Source organism: Bufo gargarizans, chromosome 5 (assembly GCF_014858855.1).
Source record: "Bufo gargarizans isolate SCDJY-AF-19 chromosome 5, ASM1485885v1, whole genome shotgun sequence".
Lineage (NCBI taxonomy): Eukaryota > Metazoa > Chordata > Amphibia > Anura > Bufonidae > Bufo > Bufo gargarizans.
The window spans coordinates 394,597,058-394,621,992 of record NC_058084.1 but is presented as its reverse complement, the minus strand read 5'-3'; the positions used below and the strand labels follow the sequence as shown (position 1 = coordinate 394,621,992).

General features: G+C 43.9%; 1 protein-coding gene across 6 annotated transcripts in view; it reads right to left on the bottom strand.

The window, feature by feature from the left end:
• LOC122939628 (ATP-dependent translocase ABCB1-like) overlaps positions 1 to 24,935 on the bottom strand; it is a 902,460-nt gene that overhangs the window by 398,340 nt on the left and 479,185 nt on the right. For all 6 annotated transcript variants that reach the window (XM_044295741.1, XM_044295743.1, XM_044295745.1 and 3 more), the window contains 4 exons: positions 20,685 to 20,888; positions 17,974 to 18,144; positions 17,698 to 17,859; positions 3,998 to 4,246 (listed from right to left, as the gene is read on the bottom strand). In XM_044295741.1, the coding sequence (XP_044151676.1) occupies positions 3,998 to 4,246; positions 17,698 to 17,859; positions 17,974 to 18,144; positions 20,685 to 20,888 (786 nt within the window). The remainder of the gene's footprint in view (positions 1 to 3,997; positions 4,247 to 17,697; positions 17,860 to 17,973; positions 18,145 to 20,684; positions 20,889 to 24,935) is intronic.

Below are 24,935 nucleotides of genomic sequence, written 5' to 3'. Positions count from 1 at the left end.
TATACTTTTTTTTTGGAGGGGGTGTATTAATAGAAGAAAAAAAAAATGGAACTAAGGCCAATTATGGGGTCTATTAATAGGAAATATACGTATGTCCTATTAACCATTCTGCTGTGAATTTTGATTGTTATACTTTTTTTTGGGTGATGTATTAACATGGAAAAAAATACATCTTAATTGCCGTTATGCGGTGAAGTTGCATTGTACTACAGCCATTTACGGGGTTTATTAATAGGAAATATACGTACGTGCTATTAGCCATTCTGCAGTAAATTTAGATTGTTATATTATTATTTTTTGGGTTGTATTAATAGGAAAAAAATGCATCTTAATTGCCGTTTATTGGTGAAGTTACATTGTACTACAGCCGTTTTTGGGGTGTATTATTTTAATTTTAATTTAATTATTTTATTATACAGTATGTCAGACAGACAAGTGACACGCCCTTCAAAGGGAATGGGCAGTGGCCAAAATGTTTCTGTCGCAGGTAGAAATAGCAGCAGAAGAAGGGGGGTGGAAGCAGGAGTCGCAGCGAGAGGCCTGAGCTCGCAGTGTCATCTAGCAGTCGTGTCTTGACCAGCAACCCAGTGGTGCTTGAATGGTTGACTCGGTCTTTGACTTCGTCGCAAGTAACATCAGAAACCACCAGCCAAGAGTCGGTGGGTTCCTCTGGCATGACACTTAGTCAGCATGGCTTGGGAGCAGGCCCTGTGCCCCCAACTGTCTTCAACCTGCCTCTGTCATTTTCTGTCCTTCAGCCAGAGAAGTATTATATGCCATAGACTCGGCTCCACTTTTCAGTTAAGGCTAGCTGCTAGAGGACAGTCTGCAGCTACTGCCCAGCCAAGATCTGGAGGAGACATCCACCGCTTCCTCCGGTAGGAGGGCAAGTAGTGATGATGAGAGTTGTGTGGGAGCTGGTGTTGCAAGCAGTCAGGCTCCTGTAGGCTCTAATAGGAGACGTGGCGACTACATCTCATGGCCACATAAGCCCTGTGGGGGCTGAACTAGAGGAGGAGGAGGACATTCGAGCACAAGCAATGCATAGAGAAATGGATTGTTTTTCTACACAGGTGACAGGAGAGGAGGAGCAGGAGCAGCTGGAGGAGCTAGAGGGTGATGAGTAAGATGAGGTAGATGACCCAGACACACCATGGCAGTATGCAGTGGAGATGGAGGCAGGGAGTCCCTCCAAGTCACTTGCGCAAATGGCCCAATGTTAGCCCAACGGTCTGTGCCGATGCTGCTGCCCCTTCCCACGGGCACCGCCGCTGGGCTCCCTCTTTCCCTCTTGCTGTCATGTGCCGTGCTGACAAGCGTGGGCAGCAGATAGCTTAACTGTTGCATCTGTGCTCCATGCCAGAGTTTACTTCCTGCCTGAGACCTGTACTGTTTGCTAGGGCTTATATGGGTGTGTCTTTCCTCCCTTGTGAGGCAGCATGTACACGCCCTCTGTCTCACCAGCCTATGGCTGGATTGCATTACGTATTTAAAGGCGCTTCCTACCACAGGAAGATGCCTGAGCAACTTATGGTCACTAGCTTGTCTAGTTCCAAGTGTGAAGGTGTTTTTTTAAGTTCTGCTTTGCTGTGTACTGGACCCTGCTTTTAGAATTATCGGATTTTGCCTGTTTTCCGCCTGCCTTTGACTTTGGACTTTATTCACGGACCTTGCTTGTTTGCCGCCTGCCTCTGACCTAGGACTTCGTTTACAGACCTTGCTTGATCGATGCCTGCCCTGACCCCGGACTTCCTGACCAGTGGGTCTACACCCGCTTGCATAACACCCGATGCATACTCAGTTGCTTGCGTAGTGACAGACGAATTGTCACCATTCAGCATAGGGATGACTACTGGCTCTCCACATTGTTAGAACCTCGGTACTGGTCCAAAATGGTGGTCTTTTTTACACCCGCTGAGAGGGAGGACAAACTGAACTACTATTGAAACATCATATGTAGTCAGTTGGCCCTTGCCTATGTGCGCTATAGCCCATCCTCATGCAGGTCTGACCAGGGGGCCCCTCTGCACTTACATTTCACTGCCATGGCTGCTGAGGGGGGGGGGGGGCAGGAGCAGTACCAGCTTCATCAGCAGCAACATAAGTCTAGAGTCACTGATGAGCAGTTTTCTTCTTTGTGAAGATGAATCAGGCGTGGATAAGCCAGGATTTCCACACACCAGTGCCTGATGCATCAGACTAGATCATAAACTTTGTCAAAGGAGACCTGTTTCTTCTGGCTACCTGCTTCAGCTACTATTCTTATGCCGCCACCTGCCTGATGCCACACACCTGCTGCCAAGTGCTCCTATTGCCACCCACCATCTTCAGCTGGTACTGATATTGCCCCTCACCACCATGTCACTGAGCCACTCTGTGGTCTCCTCATGCTGCTGCCACCTCACCACTCTGTGGTCTCGTCATGATGCTGATTCCTCAACACTATGTCACTAGGCCACTTTGTGGTCTCATCATGCTGTTGCCAGCTCACCACTATGTCACTGGGCCACTCTGTGGTTTCCTCATGCTGCTGCTACCTCACCACTCTGGGGTCTCCTCATGATGATGATTCCTCAACTCTGTCACTGGGCCACTCTTTGGTCTCCTCATGTTGCTGCCAGATCACCACTCTGTGGTCTCCTTATGCTGCTGCCACCTCACCACTCTGTGGTCTCCTTATGCTGCTGCCAACTCAACACTATGTCAAAGGGACACTCTGGGGTCTCCTCATGCTGCTGCCACCTCAACACTATTTCACAGGGTCACTCTGTGGTCTCTGCATGCTGCTGCCAGATCACCACGATGTCATTGGGCCACTCTGTGGTCTCCTCATGCTGCTGTCACCTCAATACTATGTCACTGGGCCACTCTGTGGTCTCCTCATGCTGCCGCCGCCTCAATACTATGTCAATGGGCCACTCTGGGGTCTCCTTATGCTGCTGCCACCTCAACATTATGTCACTGGGCCACTCTGTGGTCTCCTCATGCTGTTGCCAGCTCACCACTATGTCACTGGGCCACTCTGTGGTCTCCTCATGCTGCTGCCACCTCAACACTATGTCACTGGGCCACTCTGTGGTCTCATCATGCTGTTGCCAGCTCACCACTATGTCACTGGGCCACTCTGTGGTTTCCTCATGCTGCTGCTACCTCACCACTCTGTCGTCTCCTCATGCTGCTGCTGCTACCTCACCACTCTGTAACTGGACCACTCTGTGGACTTCTCATGCTGTTCCCACCCTCCCCACTCCAGGATTGGGCCACTATTCTGCCTTTTTGGCCTGGATAACATCACCATTTATTTGACCCTTCCTCTGGTCTGTCAGAAGGAAGGAAAAATGAGGCACACAACGGATCCTGTCTATGTAGAAGCTGTAAGGCCTGTATGTCATGTTCCCTATTTTGCATCAGAATTGGCTTATGATTTGGCAGACAAAATCAGTAGTGGGTACAAAACAAAGAAGACATGCAAATATTCCATTCACGTGTCCTCTCTGTTTTGGATCTACTTCAGATTTTTTTGGGCTTTAGCAATACTGATGGATTACTGACCAAATGCTGATGAGTGAAGGTGGATGTACGGTTCTTTATACCTGGCACTAACTTCAACCTGTAAGGCTGAGTTCACATTTGAGTTATTTGTTCAGTTTTGGTTCCATAACTGCTGCAAATAAATGAAGTGTGCAGTGACTCACAGTATTGTTTCACTACCACAGCAGACTCACTATGCGTCTTTCTGCAAGGCACAGTGTTCTACACCAATATACAGGCTCTCTGCAGTCAGGAAATAGCGGTTTTTAAACAAGATTCACCACGAATAAATTCGTAACAAATGGAGTATTTCTGGAAAATTTGGCGAACCGACCAAATCAAATTTTTAAGAAATTCGCTCAGCTCTAATTGTAGGGAGTGAAAAATGAAAATAAACAGAAAATGGCTGCTGGAGAAAGGGGGTTAAGAGCTTATTTTTTGGTACTGTATTCCTCTCAAATCTTACCTCATCTGTAATTCCAGTATTTTTCTTACAACTTTTTATTTCTGAAAGCTCCTCTTCACTTTTTCTTCTAACATAAACATTTTGAAATATCTTTTTTTTAATGGGTGCCAGCATGTTCGCAACATCTTGCAAAGTTGGCCACGTGTCTTCTATATAATTTTTTTCACCCATGTCGCACAATCCAGAATTTTTTTCTTCAAGTGATTTGTCTGTAGATTGATTTTCTGCATCTCTGTCTTTGCCTTGGTTCTAGAAAATGTGCCAATACAACTGTTATCAGTAACAGGGGTTCAGGTTCTAGTAATAAACTTTAATAGAAAGCAATAAACATAAAATAAACCTTGTGTTGTACACTGCCATGAGTTATTATAAATATGCCTTTGAAAACTATAGTTCAACCCCTTCAGTACCAAGCCACTTTTCACCTTAAGGTCAAGGCTAATTTTTGCAAATCTGACATATGACACTTTATATGCTAATTACTTTGGAATGCTTTTACTTATCCAAGCCATTGTTAGACTGTTTTCTTGTGACACATTGTTATTTATGACAGTACAATCATCGGGTCCAGATGAGATACACCCCAATATCCTAAGAGGATTAATTAAGGTCATAGACAGACCCTTATTTCTGATATTTTAGGACTCTATATAGACACAGAGTGTTCCACAGGATTTTCGCTTAGCAAATGTGGTGGCAATATTAAAAAAGGGTCAAAAACGGAGCCCAGAAACTATAGGCCAGTAAGCCTAACATCTATTGTCGGTAAACTGTTTGAAGGTTTTCTAAGAGATGCTATCCTAGAGTATTTCAATGAAAATATGCTTAAAACACTGTTCATGAGGGATTGGTCATGTCATGTCAAATTTATTTAATCACTTTCTATGAAGAGGTAAGTTCTAGACTTGACCAGGTTGAGTCATTGCATGTCATATTCACGTCTCCAAAGTATTTGTACTGTGCCACATAAAAGGTTAGTACATAAAATGAGAATGCTTAGACTGGGGGTAAATGTGTGTATGTGGGTAAGTAACTGGTTGTGATAGAAAACAGAGGGTGGCTATTAATGGCACACACTCAGATTGGGTCACTGTTAGTATTGATTGAGCACCAAAGTGCTCGGGTGCTCTACCGATAACCCGAGTATAATGGAAGTCAATGGGAGGACCTGAGCATTAAACCAGGCTCCCCCTGCCCTGAAGAGGGGAGGGTGCCTGGTTCGTAGGAAAAGGTCAGAAATTGATGGAAACACCACCAAAATGGTTCGGGAACAGCATGGGGAGGATGTCTCGATTCATCTTGGACTCCCAGGTCGCTCCTGGGAACCATGTTGTCTGAGTAGTACGCTACTTTTACAGACTGACAATAATATGCACAAAACCAAAGATAAAGTCGATTTTGGAGGAAAATTTGTTAAGAAACATTCTTTCGTGTATATTTATTGTATATAAAGTGCAAATGCTGCCAAAAATTACAAGCAAGAGGTACTCCAATACAACCTGTATATCATCTAATGGAGGGCCTCATTCACATTGTGGTACAATAGTTCAGGTAGTGAGACTCCTACACTCATAAAGCCTATGCACTAAGTGAAAGGGCTGCCAAAAATTACAAGGAACCGGCACTCCAAAACACCCTTTCTAACACATAAAAGAGGGCATCATAAAATAGAGCATAGAGCGCCAGTTCGTTCCACGTGTCCAGCTTAAACACCCAGTAGTTGTAAGGCACTGAGGGATCGCGGACGACGCTGACACGGTCTGCTACCCTTTACCATCTTCCAAAACTTTTCCCTCCTTGTGACACTAGGCCACGCATCAGGGTGAGGGTGCTGGCGGGTGTCATGAAACTGTCCCAGGCTTTGGAGAGTGTTGCCCTGCCTCTTCTGAAACTGCTGTGTGTTTCCCTTGTCTCCTCTCCTCGGTTGCCCAAGGAACTACGGACTCTGCCGCCAGCGTTGTCAGATAGAAATTTTTGGAGCAATTTTTCAACAAGGACCATCTGGTATTGCACCGTTTTGCCCGTCCTCTCCACCTGAGGAATGAGAAGTTCACTTTGTAGTGGAGGTCGAGAAGGGTGAACAACCAGTAATCCGTGTTGTCTAAAATGCGTATATCGCGCGGGTCGCGGGAAAGGCAGCCTAACATGAAGTCAGCCATGTGTGCCAGAGTACCAACAGGCAAGACTTTTCTGTCATCATCAGGAGGATGACTGTCCATCTCGTCATCCTCTTCCTCCTCTTCTGCCCACCCACGCTGAACATATGGAATTAAACTTCCATGGGTACTACCCTCTGTAACCGTCTCCTGCTGCTCCTCCTCTTCATCGTCCAATTCACACTGAGAAGACAGATGGAGGGTGGTCTGGCTATCACCCTGTGTAATGTCTTCTTCCCCCATTTACACCTCTTCCACATGCAAAACATCGTCCTTAATTGTGAGCAGCGAGCATTTGAGTAGACACAAAAGTGGGATGGTTACACTGATAATAGCGTTATCGCCGCTCACATCTGTGTTGATTCCTCAAAGTTTTTAAAAACCTCATAGATACCAGACATCCATGCCCACTTCTCGCTTCTGATTGGTGGAAGCTGACTGGAAAGGCGACGACCATGTTGCAGCTGTTATTCCACTACTGCCCTCTGCTGCTCACAAAGCCTGGCCAACATGTGGAACGTGGAGTTTCAGCGCGTGCTCATGTTGCACAACAGCCGGTGAGCTGGCAATTTAAAGCGCTGCTGCAGTGTTGACAGACCGACTGAAGCTGTTGATGAGTTGTGGAAATGTGCACATACGCGGCGCACCTTCACCAGTAGCTCAGGCAAATTGGGGTAGGTTTTGAGAAACCGCTGAATCTCTAAGTTTAAGATGTGGGCTAGGCAAGGGATGTGGGTGAGCTTGCCGAGCTCCAAAGCCGCCACCAAGGTACGGCCATAATCATACACAACAATGCCTGGTTGTAGGTTGAGTGGCAAGAGTCACAGCTCAGTCTGGTCTCTTATCCCCTGCAACAGCTCTGCGGCGGTGTGCTGTTTGTCCCCTAAGCATATCAGCTTCAGCATGCCCTGCTGACGCTTTCCCATTACAGTGCTACACTGCTTCCAGCTAACGCCTGATGGCTGACTGGTGCTGCATGCAGATAATTTAGAGGTGGAAGTGGAGGAGGAGGCAGAGAAGTGGGGGTTGGAGCCACTAACGTAGGTTCTGGTGGAAACCCTGATGGAATTAGGGCCCGCAATCCTCAGCGTTGGTAGAACCTGAGCCATCCCCAGGTACGACTCGCTCCCGGCCTCCACAATGTTCCCCCAGTGTGCCATCAGGGAAATGTAGCGTCCCTGGCCATATGCACTTGTCCATGTGTCCGTGGTTAAGTGGACCTTCCCAGTAACTGCGTTGGTCGGGACACATGTGATGTTTCGGGACACATGTTGGTGTAAGGCGGGCACGGCACACCTGAAAAAAATAGTGACAGCTGGGAACAGAGTACTGCGGGATGGCCGCCGACATCAGGCTGCGGAAGGCCTCAGTGTCCACAAGCGTAAATGGCAACATTTCCAGGGCTAGCAATTTTGAAAGTTGCGCATTTAGTTCTATAGCCTGTGGGTGGGTGGCTGGGTATTTGCGCTTGCGTTCAAATGCCTGGGGTAATGACATTTGGACACTGCGCTGGGACAGTGAAGTGGATGTGGTCGCTGATGTTGATTGTGAGGGTCCAGGTGCAGGGCAGGAGGCATCCTCACCTGCGCCTTCGACAGGCAATTGGCCAGCAAATAATATAGGGGAAGAGGAGGCAGTGGTGTGACCCGCAGACATAGATTGTGGACCCAGGCTTTCGTCCCACCTATTGCGGTGCTTGGATGCTATGTGGCGGATCATGCTGGCGGTGGTGAGGTTACAAGTGTTCACGTCCCGACTCATTTTGGTGTGGCACAGGTTGCAAACTACTATTTTTTTGTCGTCTGCACTTTACTCAAAAAAGCGCCATACTGCGGAACACCTACCCCTTGGCAAGGGGGATTTCCGCAAGGGGGGGCTCCGTGGAACAGTTACGGGCCTGTGTGGTGTTGCCCACCTTCTCCCTTTTGCCACCCTACTGCCTCTTCCAGCCTGTTGCGGTGCTGCAGATCCCTCCCCCTCTGTACTGTTGTCCTCGCTCGGGTACTGCCTTGTGCCGAGTATAGCGATGCTTGAGCATGCTCGCTCAACACTAGTCACTGTCACTAGTGGTGTACCACCAAGGTCAGTATTGGACCTTATTCTCTTCAATATATTTATTCATGATCTTGTACAAGGCTTGCACAGTAATGTATAAATTTTTACAGATAATTATCTTACACAGTTTAATGTTAACAGGGAGGAGGACAGTATAGTGCTACAGATGGATCTGAAGAGATTGAAGGCTTGGGCAGAGACGTGGCAGATAAAGTTTAACACTGACAAATGTAAGGTTATGTACATGGGAAGGAATAATGCAAGTCACCAGAACATACTAAATGGTAAAACACTGGGTAACATTGACATGGAAAAGAACTTAGGAATTTTAGTGAACAGAGAACTAAACTGTATAAACCAGTGTTACGCAGCTGCTGCCAAGGCCAATAAGATTATGGAATGCATCAAAAGGTGAGAACATAGTCATGCCACTTTAGAAATTACTAGTCAGGCTGCATATGGAGTATTGTGTACAATTCTGGGCTACTAAGAACAAGAAATATCAGAGCTGGAGAGGGTTCAGAGGCAAATAAATTAATAAATGGAATGGGTGAACTACAGTATCCAGAAAGATCAAACTTAGGGTTATTCACGTTAGAAAAAAAAGACAACTAAGGGGGGATCTAATAAACATGTATACATACACTGCCTGTCCCCCCAAAAAAAGTCACCACCAAAAATAAAAGGTCACACACTCTAATATTTAGTTAGACCGCGTTTAGCTTTGATTACAGCATGCATTCGCTGTGGCATTGTTTCGATAAGCTTCTGCAATGTCACAAGATTTATTTCCATCCAGTGTTGCATTAATTTTTCACCAAGATCTTCCATTGATGATGGTAGAGTCTGACCGCTGCTCAAGGCCTTCTCCAGCACATCCCAAAGATTCTCAATGGGGTTAAGGTCTGGACTCTGTGGTGGCCAATCCATGTGTGAAAATTATCTTTCATGTTCCCTGAACCAATCGTTCACAATTTGAGCCCAATGAATCCTGGTATTGTCATCTTGGAATATGCCTGCGCCATTAGGGAAGAAAAAATCCTTTGATGGAATAAAATGGTAATTCAGTATGTTCAGGTAATCAGCTGACCTCATTCTTGGACACATACTGTTGCTGAACCTAGACCTGACCAACTGCAGCAACCCCAGATCATAGCACTGCCCCCACAGGCTTGTACAGTAGGCATTAGGCATGATGGGTGCATCACTTCATCTGCCTCTCTTCTTACCCTGATGCGCCCATCACTCTGGAACAGGGTAAATTTTGATTCGTCAGACCACATGACCTTCTTCCATTGCTCCAGAGTCCAATCTTTATGCTAGCAAATTGAAGCCTTTTTTTCTGTTTTGCCTCACTGATTAGTGGTTTTCTTACGGCTACACAGCTTTTCAGTCCCAATCCCTTGAATTTCATTTGCATTGTGCATGTGGAAATGCTTTTACTTTCAGTATTAAACATAGCATTGAGTTCTACTGTTGTGTTTTTTCAATTTGATTTCACCAAACGTTTAAGTAATTGCCAAACACGATCATTCAGGATTTTTCAGACCAATAGGAGGCTCATAATTATTTGCTTAGTTAAATATGACTGTGACATGGGGACATCTTCTGTGTCTAAAGGAAAGAAAGTTTTTACACAAACGTAGATTCTTTACTGTAAGAGCATAAGACTACAGAACGCTCTACCAGAAGAGGTGTGATGGTGAACTCACTAAAAGAGTTGACGATGGAATGCATTTTTGTAGTGTAACAATTTTACAGGTTATAGTTATTAGATTTCTGGAGAAGGGTTGTTGATCCAGGGAGTTATTCAGATTGCCTGATTGGAGTCAGGAAATATTTATTTTCCTCTAAAATGAGGAAAATTGGCTTCTACCTCACTGTGTTTTTTGCCTTCCTCTGTATCAACGTGCAGGATAACAGGATGAATCCGATGGACGGATGTCTTCTTTCAGCCTTTAAAACTATATTACTATGTTACTATGTTACAGTGGTTAATTTGAGTCAATATGTTTTGCCTTTATAAAATCCCAAATTTACAGAAAATGTTGAAAAATCTTCAAACTTTGAATTTCTCTGCTTTTAAAACAAATAACTAAATTTTTATTACCTTCATCCTGCAGTTTACAAAAAAAAACAAAAAACATATGGTTGTATACTGCTGTTTGCTGTATACTGCACACAGCAGAGCTTGAAGGAGCACCATATGGTTTTTGGAGAGCATATTTTGCTGGGTGCTATGTTGCATTTGAAGACACCCTGATGCCCCCAAAAAGTGACTCCATTATGAAAAAAACACTCCAAGAACTTTTCAAGTGGTGCAGTGAGCGACTTGGCTCAACAGATGTTTCATAGAATTTAGAAACTTCACTTAGCTATGAAAATGAAAAATGACATATTTTACAAGCAAATGTTTCTATACGCCTACATTTTTCATTTTCACAAGGGGTAACAGGAGGAAATGCACTCCATAATTTGTTACCCATTTTCTTCTGAATACGGCACAACTCAATATGTGGTCATAAACTGCTGTATGGGCATATGGAAAGGCTCAGATCGGATCGAGCTTCATATTTAGAGGACAGATTTCACTGGAATACTTTTAACCTGTTCCGGACACAGGGCTTACCAGTACGTCCTATGTATTTCCGATTCGGCGGGCGGTGATAACCCGGTGCCTGCTCAAATCATTGAGCAGGCACCTTGGCTAAATGCGATGGGGGAATCCTGTGACTCCCCCGTGTAGGCGATCGCAGCAAACCGCAGGTCAATTTTCCAGTATGTGTTCCCTCATACTGGAAAGAAGGGACGGACCCCCCAAAAATGCTGAGTGTGTCAAAGGAGGAGGATACTGAAGGACACCACTACTCAGTGTGACACGTGCCCCGATCATCCGGGCCTCTGCATTATTGGTTGCTTCAGGAAGTACCACACTTCCAAGGAGTACTAAATGTATATCCCAATTTAGCCACTGACAATCGGATAAAAAAACTGGTTCTCATACTTGAGACACTAAAACAAAAATGTCCAAAAATATTATTTAGTAAAACTAAAATACATAGAAAGGTAGACATATTAGGTATTGCCACGTCTGTAATAATCTGCTCTATAAAAATACCCCCACCTAACCCCTCAGATAAAAAAATAAAATAAAAACGGTGCAAAAAAGTTTTTTTTTTTCACCTTACATCACAAAAATTGTAATAGCAAGTGATCAAAAAGTCATATATACCCCCCAAAATAGTGCCAATAAAACCGTCCACTCATCCCGCAAAAAATTAGCCCCTACCTAAGATAATCGGCTAAAAACAAAAAAATTATGACTCTTAGACTATGGAGATACTAAAATGTTTTTTTTGTTATAAAAAGATAATATAGTGTAAAACATAAATAAATAAAAAAGTAGACATATTAGCTATCGCCGCATCCGTAAGAATCTGCTCTATAAAAATACCCCCCTTACCCCTCAGATGAACACGGAAAAAATAAAAAATAAAAACAAACAGTGCCAAAAAAAGCAATTTTGGGGGAAATTTTACATTTTAATGCGTTTTTTTCCAATAACAAAGTAAGGGTTAACAGCCAAACAAAACTTAATATTTATTACCCTCATACTGCAGTTTACAGAAACACACCATATGTGGTCGTAAACTGCCGTATGGTTTCTGGAAAGTAGATTTTGATGGCCTTTTTTTTTAGGCAATAACACTTGTGGAACACCTAAAGGGTTTACGACGTTTGTAAAATCAGTTTTGGATACCTTGAGGGGTTTAGTTTCTTAGCTGGCGTCGCTTTTAGGGTCCATTCACATGTCCGTTGTTTCTTTCCTGATCTGTTCAGTTTTTTGTGGAACAGATCTGGACCAGTTGCATACCCATTCATTTTCAATTGGTCCTGAAAAAAAAAAAAAATCGGACAGCACAATGTCCGATTTTTTTCAGGACCCATTGAAAATGAATGGGTACGCAACTGGTCCAGATCTGTTACGCAAAAAACTGAACAGATCAGGAAAGAAACAATGGACGTGTGAATGGACCCTTATGGAGTTTTTACTCTAGGGGTGCATCAGGGGGCTTCAAATGGGACATGTAAATAAACCAGTCCAGCAAAATCTGCCTTCCAAAAAACATACGGCGCACCTTTCCCTCTACGCCCTACTGTGTACAGTAGTTTACGGCCACATATGGGGTGTTTCTGCAAACTACAGAATCGGGGGAATAAATATAGCAATTTGTTTGGCCGTTAACCCTTGCTTTGTTACTGGAAAAAATAAATTAAAATCGAAAATTTGCCAAAAAATCTAAATTCTGAAATTTTATCTACAATTGCCATTAACTCTTGTGGAACACCTAAAGGGTTAACAATGTTTTTTTAAAATCAGTTTAGAATACCTTGAGGGGTGTAGTTTCTAGAATGGGGTCATTTTTGGGTGGTTTCTATTATGTAAGCCTCACAAAGTGACTTCAGACCTGAACTGGTCCCTAAAAATTGGGTTTTTGAACATTTCTGAAAAATCTCTCAAGATTTGCTTCTAAAATTTTTGAAGTTATTATATAAGTAGAGAAATTGAATCTTGGAAATCTGCTATTTTTCCACATTTTTGGTAAATTTGGTATTTTTTTTATAAATAACATTTTTTTTTTTTACTTCATTTTACCAGTGTCATGAAGTACAATATGTGACAAAAAAAACTATCTCAGAATGGCCTGGATAAGTAAAAGCGTTTTAGTTATCAGTCACCACTTAAAGTGACACTGGTCAGATTTGCAAAAAATGGCTTGGTCCTTAAGGTGAAATAAGGCTGTATCCTAAAGGGGTTAAGGAAAAATGTTTCTTTTGAAGACATTTTGAGGTACTCTTAAAGTGGAAACCCTCAAAAAAATGACACCATTTTGGAAACTACTTCCCCCTTCGAAATTTTATAGGGGTCTAGTAAGTGCTTTTGCCCCACTGGCGTTTCATAGAATTTAGAAACATCTGGCCGTGAAAATGAAATATTATATATTTTACAAGAAAATGTTGGTTTAGCCTCAACATTTCCAGTTTCCCAAGGGGTAAAGGAACATGCACCCTACAATTTGTTACCCATTTTTTTCTGAATACATCAACATCCCATGTGTGGTGGTAAACTGCTGCATGGACATCCAGCAGGGCTCAGAACAGGGATCAGAACAGAGAGAGCACCATGTACATTTGAGCCCCAGTTTAGTGATTTATATAGCACTGGCTGACAATTGCAGAGGTTCTGTAGTGAAATATAAAAAAAGACGTCCCCAAGAAGTGACCCCATTTTAGAAACGACACCCCTCGTAGAATTTACTAAGGGATGTAGTGGGCATTTTGACTCCACAGGTGTTTGGCAAAAATTCACAACAGATGGTGCAAAGTGAAAAGCTAATTTTTACACAAGTATACCATTCTCACTTCTCTTATCATTATTCCATGCTTCCTTGTTTTATAAATACCCTACATGTGACCCTAATCTTTTGCCTGGACATACAACAGGGCTCAGGAGCACCATAAAAGAGCACCATGCGTATTTGAGGCCCAATGTCATGATCAGCTTCCGCTGACAGCTTAGAATAGGTGAAATAATAAATGAAACCCCAGAGAAGTGACTATATTTGTAAACACACCTCTCAAGGTATTTATTAATGGGTGGAGTGAGCATTTTGACATCAAAAGTGTTTTATAGAAATTAATGAGCAGGGAACTGTGCAGATATGGCATTTAAGTAGAGATGGCCTTGCGGTTCATCCGGCGGTCGTTTCGCGGCAAACTTTGCTTGTTCGCGATTTGCCAAACATGCTAACATATGGAGAAATTCGCGCCCTCATTTTCTCTGAGTTATATTTATTTTTATTTTTCTGGGGATGGTCTTGTGTGTGGGTTCATTTTTTTGTAGGATGAGGTGACATTTTCCTTGGCACCATTTTGAATTTTTGTTTGTTTGATATTTTGCTTTTTCTCAGGCAAGGTAAACAAAAAATGACTGGGCACAGTTTTTTTTTATTTTATAGTTTTCACCTTTTGGGTTAGAGCATGTGATACCTAATATGTCAACTTCAAGACATTACGGATGTGGTGATACCCAATATATCTATTTATTTATTTTTTGTTCAGTTTTGCACATGAAGACATTTTTGAAAAGAAATTTTTTTTGTTGTCTCACCATTTTCTGAAAGACATTTTTTTTTATATTTTTCATGAGTGGTGGATCCTTTTTTGCTGGATGAAGATGTATCATTTTGGGTACATAGTATTTTTTTATCGCTTTTTGTGAGCCAAGAAAACCAAAAAATTGCAGTTTTTTGTCACAGTTTTTGTTTTTTATATTTTTATAGCATTCACCTAACAGTAGATAGTGTGATATTTTAATAGAACTGCTCATTACACATGTGGTGATACCTAATTGTCACGACCATGTTTATGGCAGTGACTCCTTGGGAGCCGCATACAGTTGCCCGCGGTTTGGGTTGTAGTGTCAACTGCAGCTGGAGGAATAATGTTGTTGGCCTCAGGTGTGGTTGCCTCGGACAACAGGTCCTCCTACCTTAAAGGTCGGCCCATGCAGCTAGGAGTTAGGGTCAGGTTAGGGACGCGTTAGGAGGTGACCTGCTCCCTAATTCTGTCTTCCTGGCCGAGCAGCCTAACATCATCTGGCATCGCACGGCTGAGGATTTTCCCCATTCTCAGCCGTGACACTAATATGTCTATTTTTCTTTTTATATTATTATTTTATATGACTTGATTATGGGAAAGGAGTGTTTTACTATGGGGGCATCTACTAGCACATCATTAGGGACACTATGGGGGGCATCTACTGGGGTCATGGCTGGCACATGTGGACACAATGGGGGCATCTACTGGGGACATTACTGGCACATGTGGACACTATGGGGGGCATCTACTGGGGGCATTGCTAGCACATAAGGAACACTATGGGGGCATCTTATACTGGCACATTATGGGGACATTATGGTGTTGGAGGGGAGGAAGGATACTATGGGGGCATATTACATAGGCACACTATGGGGGCACTAAGGGGTATTTATACTAGCACATTCTGGGGGACACTATGGGGGAACCTTATACTGGCACATTATGGGGGCACTATAAGGAAGAGGAGAGGAGCACTATGTGAGCATTTACCAGGCAAATTATATAGGGGTGTTTTATACTTGCACACATTATGGGGACATTAGCTGAACTGGGGGCACTGAGGGAATTTTTTGTACTGGCACACAGAACGGGAGCATTTTTGAACTAGTTCACATTATTATTATTATTATTATTATTATTAAAAAAGGTGTCAGGTGAGTTTTTAAGAAGGTAGGAGGATGATGGAAAAGTAGGAACCTAAGATGTCTTTTGTCAAACTGCAGACACAAAAGATGGGTGAAAAATCATCATGGCGGTCTGCTCTCAAAGGAGAAGATGAAGAAAGAGAAGGTCTGCATCAGAGAAGTAATTTGATATAAGAGGTATGTGGTGCTGTATTCTGGATAGCACAGAATATAATATGTATGCAAATATGTCTTTAGTGCTAGGTACAAATGTGTATAAAATGTATATGATGTAGGTAAATCTACTGTAAGTGTAGCCTAGGGGTCATTTATATACTGTATGGTGTATATTGCATATGTGATTATGTGAATGTAGTGTCTATATAGTCTGTTTATGTATGCATACCGCCCAACCATCCCAGATCTGGCATAACTATGTACTGTGTGTGGGGCACAATGGAGACAGAGCAGGGTTGGGACATGTACAGATAGACATTGGGAGGAGTTAGAGGTGTGGGCCAGCGCTGGAAAAAACAGATAGTTTAGCTCCTTAGGCTTTTTAAAAGTTTTGTGGTATGTGTGTGTAGTGTATACATGGGGTATTTATGTGTATGTGTGTTGCATATATATGGTGTATGTATATGTAAACATGTGTCGTGACACTGCGTATTTGCATTTGAGTAGGGAACCTGTTCTTAAAAATTTGAATCCCACCCCTGGTCGTGTGCATGAGGCCTAATAGGAAATGTTCTATCTTTGAACTGAATAGAAAAATGGAAATACGAAAACGGAATGTATACGGAGTGCATTATTTTTATTTATTTTTTGACCCATTGAAATGAATGGTTCCTTAAACGGTCCGTATACGGAACTCAAAAAACGGAACAGAGACGGGAAAAAAAAACGTCTTAGGAGGGCCACAATGCACGAACACCAACTGTGGGGCAGCCACAGTGGGTTGCGGACCCATTCACTTTAATGGCTCCGTGATCCGGCCATTTCGTAAAAAGATAGGACAAGTATGGGATGAAACCCCACAGAAGCACTCCTTAGTGCTTCCGTAGGGTTCTGTTCCGTGCTTCCATTCCACACCATTTCATGCGGAATGCCCACGGAATGGCGCCCGTGTATTAGGGATCTGCAAATATGGTCCACAATACGGCCATGGAGCGCACACATTCGTGTGAAAGAGGCCTTACACTGATAGGGTGCCTATTAGTCCCAGCCATGAGCCCCTTGTTATCCCAGTGCAGGGGCCGATTGTGTCAGAGAGGGAGCCGTCTCCCTTTGCAAACTCTGTACATGCTAAGTACAGTGTTGAAGAGGTTAATATCCCACCATCAGTGTTTTCACCTATGCTGGCAGATATAGTAAGGCCTCCTGCATATGAACGCGTGCACCCCGTGGCCATGCTGCTGCCCGCAAATTGTGGGCCACAATGCATGAACACTGACCGTGGGGCAGCCGCAGCGGATCGTGGACACATTCACTTTAATGGGTCCGCGATCCACCCATTCCGCAAAAAGATAGGACATGTTCTATATTTTTGTAGAACAGAAGTACGGGACGAAACCCCACAGAAGCACTCTGCAGTGCTTCCATAAGGTTCCATACTGTGCTTCGGTTCCACACCATTCCGCATCTCTGGATTTGCGGACCCATTGAAATGAATAGGTCCGCATCCGTGATGCGGAATTCCCACGGAACGGCACCCGTGTACCCGCAAATGCGGTCCGCAATACGGCAATGGGGCGCACACAAGTTGGTGTGTAGGAGGCCTAAAAACTAAGAACATGACCACGCATGCAGGTTTTTTGTGCAGTTTTTGAAGACAAAATCAAGAGTGGATTGTAAAAGGAGAAAAGTTATTAAGGACAGAAACTATTTCTCTTTTTTTTAGTCAATTCCTGATTTCAAAAACTGCATCAAAAACATGCACTTAAACATTGGGAAAGCACTGCATTGGCCAGTATACATAGGCTTAGTATCGGTTGTCCGTATTTTGCTAGATTTCTGTTGTAATATATTTTTTAATAAAACAAAACTGGAGAAAATTATTAATTTTACATTTAAAACATGATGCCCTTTGCACATTTTTTATTTTATTTAATTATATGCAGATATTAGACACTGGAACTTTGGTGTATATTTGAATTTTGTTGTCTTTTTATGCCGTTATGTCATACAATACAAGATCCATTACCTGAAGCATGACAAGGGAATGGTAGACTCCCTCCTTTTTTATTAGCTCACTGTGTGTTCCTTGTTCTACCACAACCCCACCGTGGAAAACAGCAATGGAATCAGCTGTCCTGATAGTAGACAATCGTTGTGCTATTACAATGGTGGTCCGACCAGCTCTCGCCTCAAAATAAAAACAGATATATAAAGTTAAAAAGTGCTGCAGAATATATCAGAACTATACGTGAGTAAAATAAATGTCAAAGCAAAACATTACAAAGTGTATGAAATAAGTCACCTTATCCAGGGCAGCTTGCAGTATAGCTTCACTCTGTCCATCCAGTGCTGATGTGGCCTCATCTAGGAGCAATATTTTTGGGTGTCGTACAAGAGCTCGTGCTATTGCTATTCTCTGTTTCTGACCTCCGCTCAGCTGGGCCCCTCTCTCACCTACCATTGTGTTGAATTTCTGCAAAAAGCAAGCATACAATAAAGGTTTACATATAGTTTGCCATTTTATTAACATTTCTAAAAGGCAGAAATGATATGATAGATGCAGGTAAGATCAGACTAGTTCTGCACATCTATGTCTCATCACCATGCATTGGTTGGAGTTTATCTTAAAGGGGTTGTCTGATTTAGAAAGTCCATTTTCAATAATCCTGAGTTATCCCCATTGAGAATCTTCATCTATTAGGCCTCATGCACACGACCGTTGTGTGCATCCGTGGCCGTTGTGCCGTTTTCCTTTTTTTTTCGGGGACCCATTGACTTTCAATGGGTCTGTGGAAAAATCGGAGAATGCACCGTTTTGCAGCCGAGACCGTGATCCGTGTATCCTGTCCGTCCAAAAAATATGACCTGTCCTATTTTTTTGACGGACAACGGTTCGCGGACCCATTCAAGTCAATGGGTCCGTGAAAGAACACGGATGCACACAAGATTGGCATCCGTGTCCGTGATCCGTGGCCGTAGGTTACTTTCATACAGACGGATCCGAAGATCCGTCTGCATAAAAGCTTTTTCAGAGCTGAGTTTTCACTTTGTGAAAACTCATATCCAACAGTATATTCTAACACAGAAGCGTTCCCATGGTGATGGGGACGCTTCTAGTTAGAATACACTACAAACTGTGTACATGACTGCCCCCAGCTGCCTGGCAGCACACGATCTCTTACAGGGGGCCGTAATCAGCACAATTAACCCCTTCAGGTGCGGCACCTGAAGGGGTTAATTGTACTATCATATCCCCCTGCTGTACTATTCATACTTACCTGCTGGCTGCTGCGATGTTCGTGTCCGGCCGGGAGCTCCTCCTACTGGTAAGTGACAGGTCTGTGCGGCACATTGCTAAATGAACTGTCACTTACCAGTAGGAGGAGCTCCCAGCCGGACACAGACATCGCAGCTCCCAGGTAAGTATGAATCTTTTACTATTGTACTATTGCTAAGTAACCATGGCAACCAGGGCTGCAGTAGCGTCCTGGTTGCCATGGTTACCGATCGGAGCCCCAGCGATTAAACTGGGACTCCGATCGGAACTCCGCTGCCACCAATGATGGGGGAAGGGGGGAGATGGGAGGCCGCACACTGGCCACTAATGTTGTTAATGCTATAGAGGGAGGGGGGCCGATGGGGGGCGCACACTGTGCCACCAACGAATTATTACAATAGAGGGAGGAAGGGGGGGTGATGGGGGGTGCACACTGTGCCACCAACGAATTATTACAATAGAGGGAGGAAGGGGGGGTGCACACTGTGCCACCAACAAATTATTACAATAGAGGGAGGAAGGGGGGGTGGGGGGGCGCACACTGTGCCACCAATGAATTATTACAATAGAGGGGGGGCGGGGGTCCGCACACTGTGCCACCAACCTATTATTACAATAGAGGGAGGGAGGGGGGGGCCACCTGGCAGCCCTGATCTCTTACAGGGGGATATGATAGTACAATTAACCCCTTCAGGTGCGGCACCTGAGGGGTTAATTGTGCTGATCACGGCCCCCTGTAAAAGATCGGGTGCTGCCAGGCAGCAGGGGGCAGTCATGTACACAGTTTGTAGTATATTCTAACTAGAAGCGCCTCTGTGTTAGAATATACTGTCGGAAATGAGTTTTCACTATCTAACTCATATCCGACAGTATATTCTAACATAGAGGCGTTCCCATGGTGATGGGGACGCTTCAAGTTAAAATATACCATCGGATTGGAGAAAACTCCGATCCGATGGTATAAAAGGGACTCCAGAGTTTACATTGAAAGTCAATGGGGACGGATCCATTTGAAATGGCACCATATTGTGTCAACGTCAAACGGATCCGGGCCCATTGACTTGCATTGTAATTCAGGACGGATCCGTTTGGCTCCGCACGGCCAGGCGGACACCAAAACAACTTTTTTCTCATGTCCGTGGATCCTCCAAAAATCAAGGAAGACCCACGGACGAAAAAACGGTCACTGATCACGGACCTACAGACCCCGTTTTTGCGGACCATGAAAAAATACTGTCGTGTGCATGAGGCCTCAGTGTGAGGAGCAACTATAAAGCAGCTCTTACTCTAGAGATACCAGACAACCTATTGGTTTCAGTGGGAACTGCAAAATGTTTAATGTCCCTTGCAGAGGCACTGCAGTGGAAAATAACTTACTGCTGGACTTCCTCAAGATGTGACTGATTGCTTGGGTAGTAAGCAGCAGGACACCCTTAAAGGAGCTTGTGATAATTGTAATACCCCAGAGTTGGGGGCATGACTATTTTGTACTTGTTTACTGCATTGTACATATGTCTTATGCAATATGAATGTAATGACATGGTTCACGAGCAGATAAAATATGGTTGGAAATGTTAGGTAACAGGAATGGAAATTACCATTCCATTCCACCCCCACTTTGGTAGAAGAGGGTTGTTAAATATTTCAGTGACTATTTAAAAATAAAAAAATATAACATACAGAACCTATTGCGAGCAAATAAAACTATACACAGTATTAATGCTAAATATATTTACATCTGGGAGTTTAGATATGAAGTCGTAGGCATTGGCTTCTCTGGCTGCTTGCTCAATCTCTTCATCAGTTACTTCATCTCTACCAAAGCGAATATTTTCACTAATGGTTGTTGCGAACAGGACAGGTTCCTGAGCTACCAGACCAATATTATCTCTCAGCCACTTGACATTGAGGGAGCGTATATCATGTCCATCCAAAGTTATCTAAAAATTAAGAATAAAATGGGAGTATTAGCATTAATATTTTGTCAATATGATTCAAATGTTCATATTTAATATTATATATAAGTCCCTGATTTCTTCAATTAATATTAACCAGTCCCTTTAATGGTGAATATCAAAAGAGGTTACTCTACTCTCTGCTGACGTGAAATGCACAGGAGAAATCCGCAACTAATTGTAGAATCAGATTTGCAAAAGTACAAGTAACAGATCAATTTTTTATATTACTGGGGCTAATACTAGAGATGAGCGCATCGAATCCCACAAAGTGGAATTCGATCCAAATTTCAGGATAAAATCGATTCGTCTAGAAGCTGAATTTCAGCTCAAGCTCAATTTAACCTGAAATAGTATTAAAAAAACAAAAAAATTCAAACTTACCTTCACAGTTTGCTCGTGACAGGCCGCCAGCCTCCATCTTGCTTGAAGATCTCGGCCGAAATCCTGTGCGGTGTGAGATTGCATCATCACGCCGGCTGGCATGATGACGTAATCTCGCGCCTCACAGGATTTTGCAAGATGGCGGCGGCTGGCCCATCGAGAGCAAATGGAAGCGGTAAGTTTGATTAACATTTTTTTAAATTGTAAATTTTACATTCAGAAAGTAATTTGTCACAAAGCAAATTTTTTGGGTGAAATTTAACGAATCAAACTTTTAAGAAATGTAAGTCTGCCTTCTTTTGTTTCTGTCAGCTGATTTTCAAATTTGCTTGTGGAAAAAACTGTGCCATGTGAACTATAGTGCAGTTCTTTAGAAACGAAGGATCCTGTCAAGGAGCTTCCCAAACAGATGTGAACAGAGGTGAGTATTATAGTTGTAGTAAATCACCTGTTTAGTGGAATAGGAAGTAAGACCTTGTACAGGGTTTTGTACACTTAAATGAACCAAAATCCCTGCACGATTAGACTGCAGTTACAGTATTTGCTGACAGCCACAATGATGTTTAGTACATAGCAAAGTACTGCTGCTGCCATGGTCATGTGAAGTCGTCTTACTTTGGCTTCAGGTCGATGTGCTTACAGTTGCCAACTATGCACAAATGGACAGTCCACATTAAGTTTGTACGGTGCAAACAGTGTGCTTACTTTTTCCTGCCACCATCCTGGGCCCATTGTAAGGGCTCCTTCAGACGGCCGTATGAATGAGTCCGCATCCGTTCTGCAATTTTGCGGAACGGATGCGGACCCATTCATTTCAATGGGGCCGCAAAAGATGCGGACAGCACACCATGTGCTGTCTGCATCCGTGGTTCCATTCCGTGGCCCCATGCAAAAAAAGATAGAGAATGTCCTATTCTTGTCCGAAATCATAGACATGAATAGGCATTTTCTATTATAGTTGTGGACATGTGCGGTCCGCAAATTGCGGAATGCAAACGGCTGGTATCCATGTTTTGCAGATCCGTAAAACACTACGGTCGTGTGAATGAATCCTAAGTTTAAGTTTATATAGTTGATATTGCAGTCTTAAATTAAAGTTTTCTTTACTACTGCTGTTACCTGCTGTTGTCAGTGGTTGTTGAATGGAGGGAAGCATGAAAGAGTAATTGTCAACCAGCTTCTCTCTGCTCAAAGGCCACCAATAGCTGTGGACTGGGCTTGCATAAATTGTGTACACATCCCAAAAAATATCTGTGACATCCAGTGTACATTTTCCATAAATGGTGTCCGCCGCGGATAGTGACATTAGCTGCACCACATCTCCAGTGTAAAGTGAGCGCATTCAAAAAATATCTGTGACATCATCCAATGTACTTTTTCCGTAGACTGAGTCCGTTGCGGACAGTGACATTACACTGGAAATGTGGCGCAGCTAAACTGTGCGCATCCCAAAAATATCTGACACCGAGTGTACTTTTTCCGTATATGGTGTCCGCTGCGGACAGTGACATTACCAGTGCCACATCTGCAGTGTAACGCGTGCGTATCCAAAAAATATCTGTGACATCCAGTCTACTTTTTCCGTAGACGTTGCGGACAATGAAAATACTGGAGGTACCTCTCCTGTATAACGTTACCTCATCTCAAATACCTGTGACATTCCTTGTAATTTTTTATTAGCCGCTGGTGACAGCTTTGACATTATCTGCGTGATATCTCCGGTGTGACGTTTCCACATCCCAAACACATTTTTAAATTTGTTTGCGCATTCACTTCCAAATCCTACGCTACTGTATGTGTGACATACTTTCATGCATATATAACATTTAATATTATGAAGGCAAGCAGTAAGGGATGGGGAAGTTACCATGATGCTAATGGTGTACGTAGAGGCAGTGGCTCTGGGCGTCTTGAAACTCTGCCTGCTGCCAAAGCACAAGAAAAACGATCATCCACGATACCTAGCTTCATGTCCCAGTTTCCAGGGCAGCGCAGGACACCACTCTTGAAGTCAGATCAGTGCGACCAGGTGTTTGGTTGGATTGCAGCAGATAATGCTTTCAGTCGGTTAAGCACCACCCTGTCTTCCACCAAGTCCAGTCTCAGTAGCCAGGAGTCTGTTCAACACAATCCTCACCCTGATCCTCCTTCCTCCCACTATGAAGAGTCTTGGCAAACAAGTGATCCCACACTCGGATATTCCAAGGAGCTCTTTTCATTGCCATTCCTTGATTTGGCCCTCTCATCAAGCACGCTTGTAGAGGGACAGATCTTGTGCCCTGATTCCCAAACTCTTGAGCATCCACAGTCACAAGAATATGACGGTGAGGAACGGCAATTGCTGTTTAATGAGGTGGATGATGATGAGACACAGTTGCCAATAACTCAACGGCAAATACTGTCTCAATATGTTGATGAAGAGGATGAGACACAGCTGTCAATGAGTGAGGTTGTGGTTAGGTCAACAAATCAGGAGGCTGAGCAGAGTGAGGAAGTGGAAGAGGAGGTGGTGGACGATAAAGTCACTGATCCAACCTGGGAAGGTGGAAAGCCCAGCGAGGACAGCAGTACAGAGAGGGAGGGATCTGCAGCACTGCAACATGCTGGAAAAGACAGTGGGGTAGAAAAAGGGAGAAGGCGTGCCACACCAAACAGTCCCAGAACTGTTCCACGGAGCACCCCCTTGCGGTAATCTCCTTTGCCATGGGGTAGGTGTTCCGCAGTGTGGTGCTTTTTTGAGGAAAGTGCAGCCGACAAAAGAATAGTATTTTGTAACCTGTGCCATACCAAAATGAGCCGGGGCATATACACTAGCAATCTCACCACCACCAGCATGATCCACCACATGGCATCAAAGCACTGTAATAAGTGGAACGAATGCCTGGGTCCACAATCTGTGTCTGCGGGTCACACCACTTCCTCCTCTTACCCTGTGTTACATGCTGGCCAATCCCCTGTTAAAGGATGCCTCCCGCCCTGCACCTGGACCTTTGCAAGCACCATCAGTGACCACATTGACTTCCGTGTCCCAGTGCAGTTTCCAAATGTCCTTACCCCAGGCCTTTAAACGCAAGCGTAAATACCCAGCCAACCACCCACAGGCCATAGCACTAAATGTGCAGCTTTCCAAATTGTTGGCCCTGGTAATGTTGCCATTCACGCTTGTGGACACTGAGGCCTTCCGCAGCCTGATTTTGGTGGCCACCCCGTGTTATGCAGTCCCTATATCCCACTATTTTTCAAGGTGTGCCGTGCCCGCCTTACACCAACATGTGTCCCGTAACATCACATGTGCCCTGACCAACGCAGTTACTGGAAAGGTCCACTTAACCACGGACACATGGACAAGTGCATTCAGCCAGGGTCACTAAATTTCCCTGATGGCACACTGGGTGAATGTTGTGGAGGCCAGGAGAGAGTCATACCTTGGGATGACACAGGTGCTACTGACGCCAAGGATTGTGGGCCCTACGTCGATCAGGGTTTCTGCCAGCACCTACGTTAGTGGCTCCAACCCCCCACTTCTCCTCCTCCGCCTCCTCCTCCACTTCCACCTCCGAATTATCCACGTGCAGCACCAGTTAGCCATTAGTCGTTAGCTGGAAGCAGTGTAGCACTGCATTGGGGAAGCGGCAACAGGCCATGCTG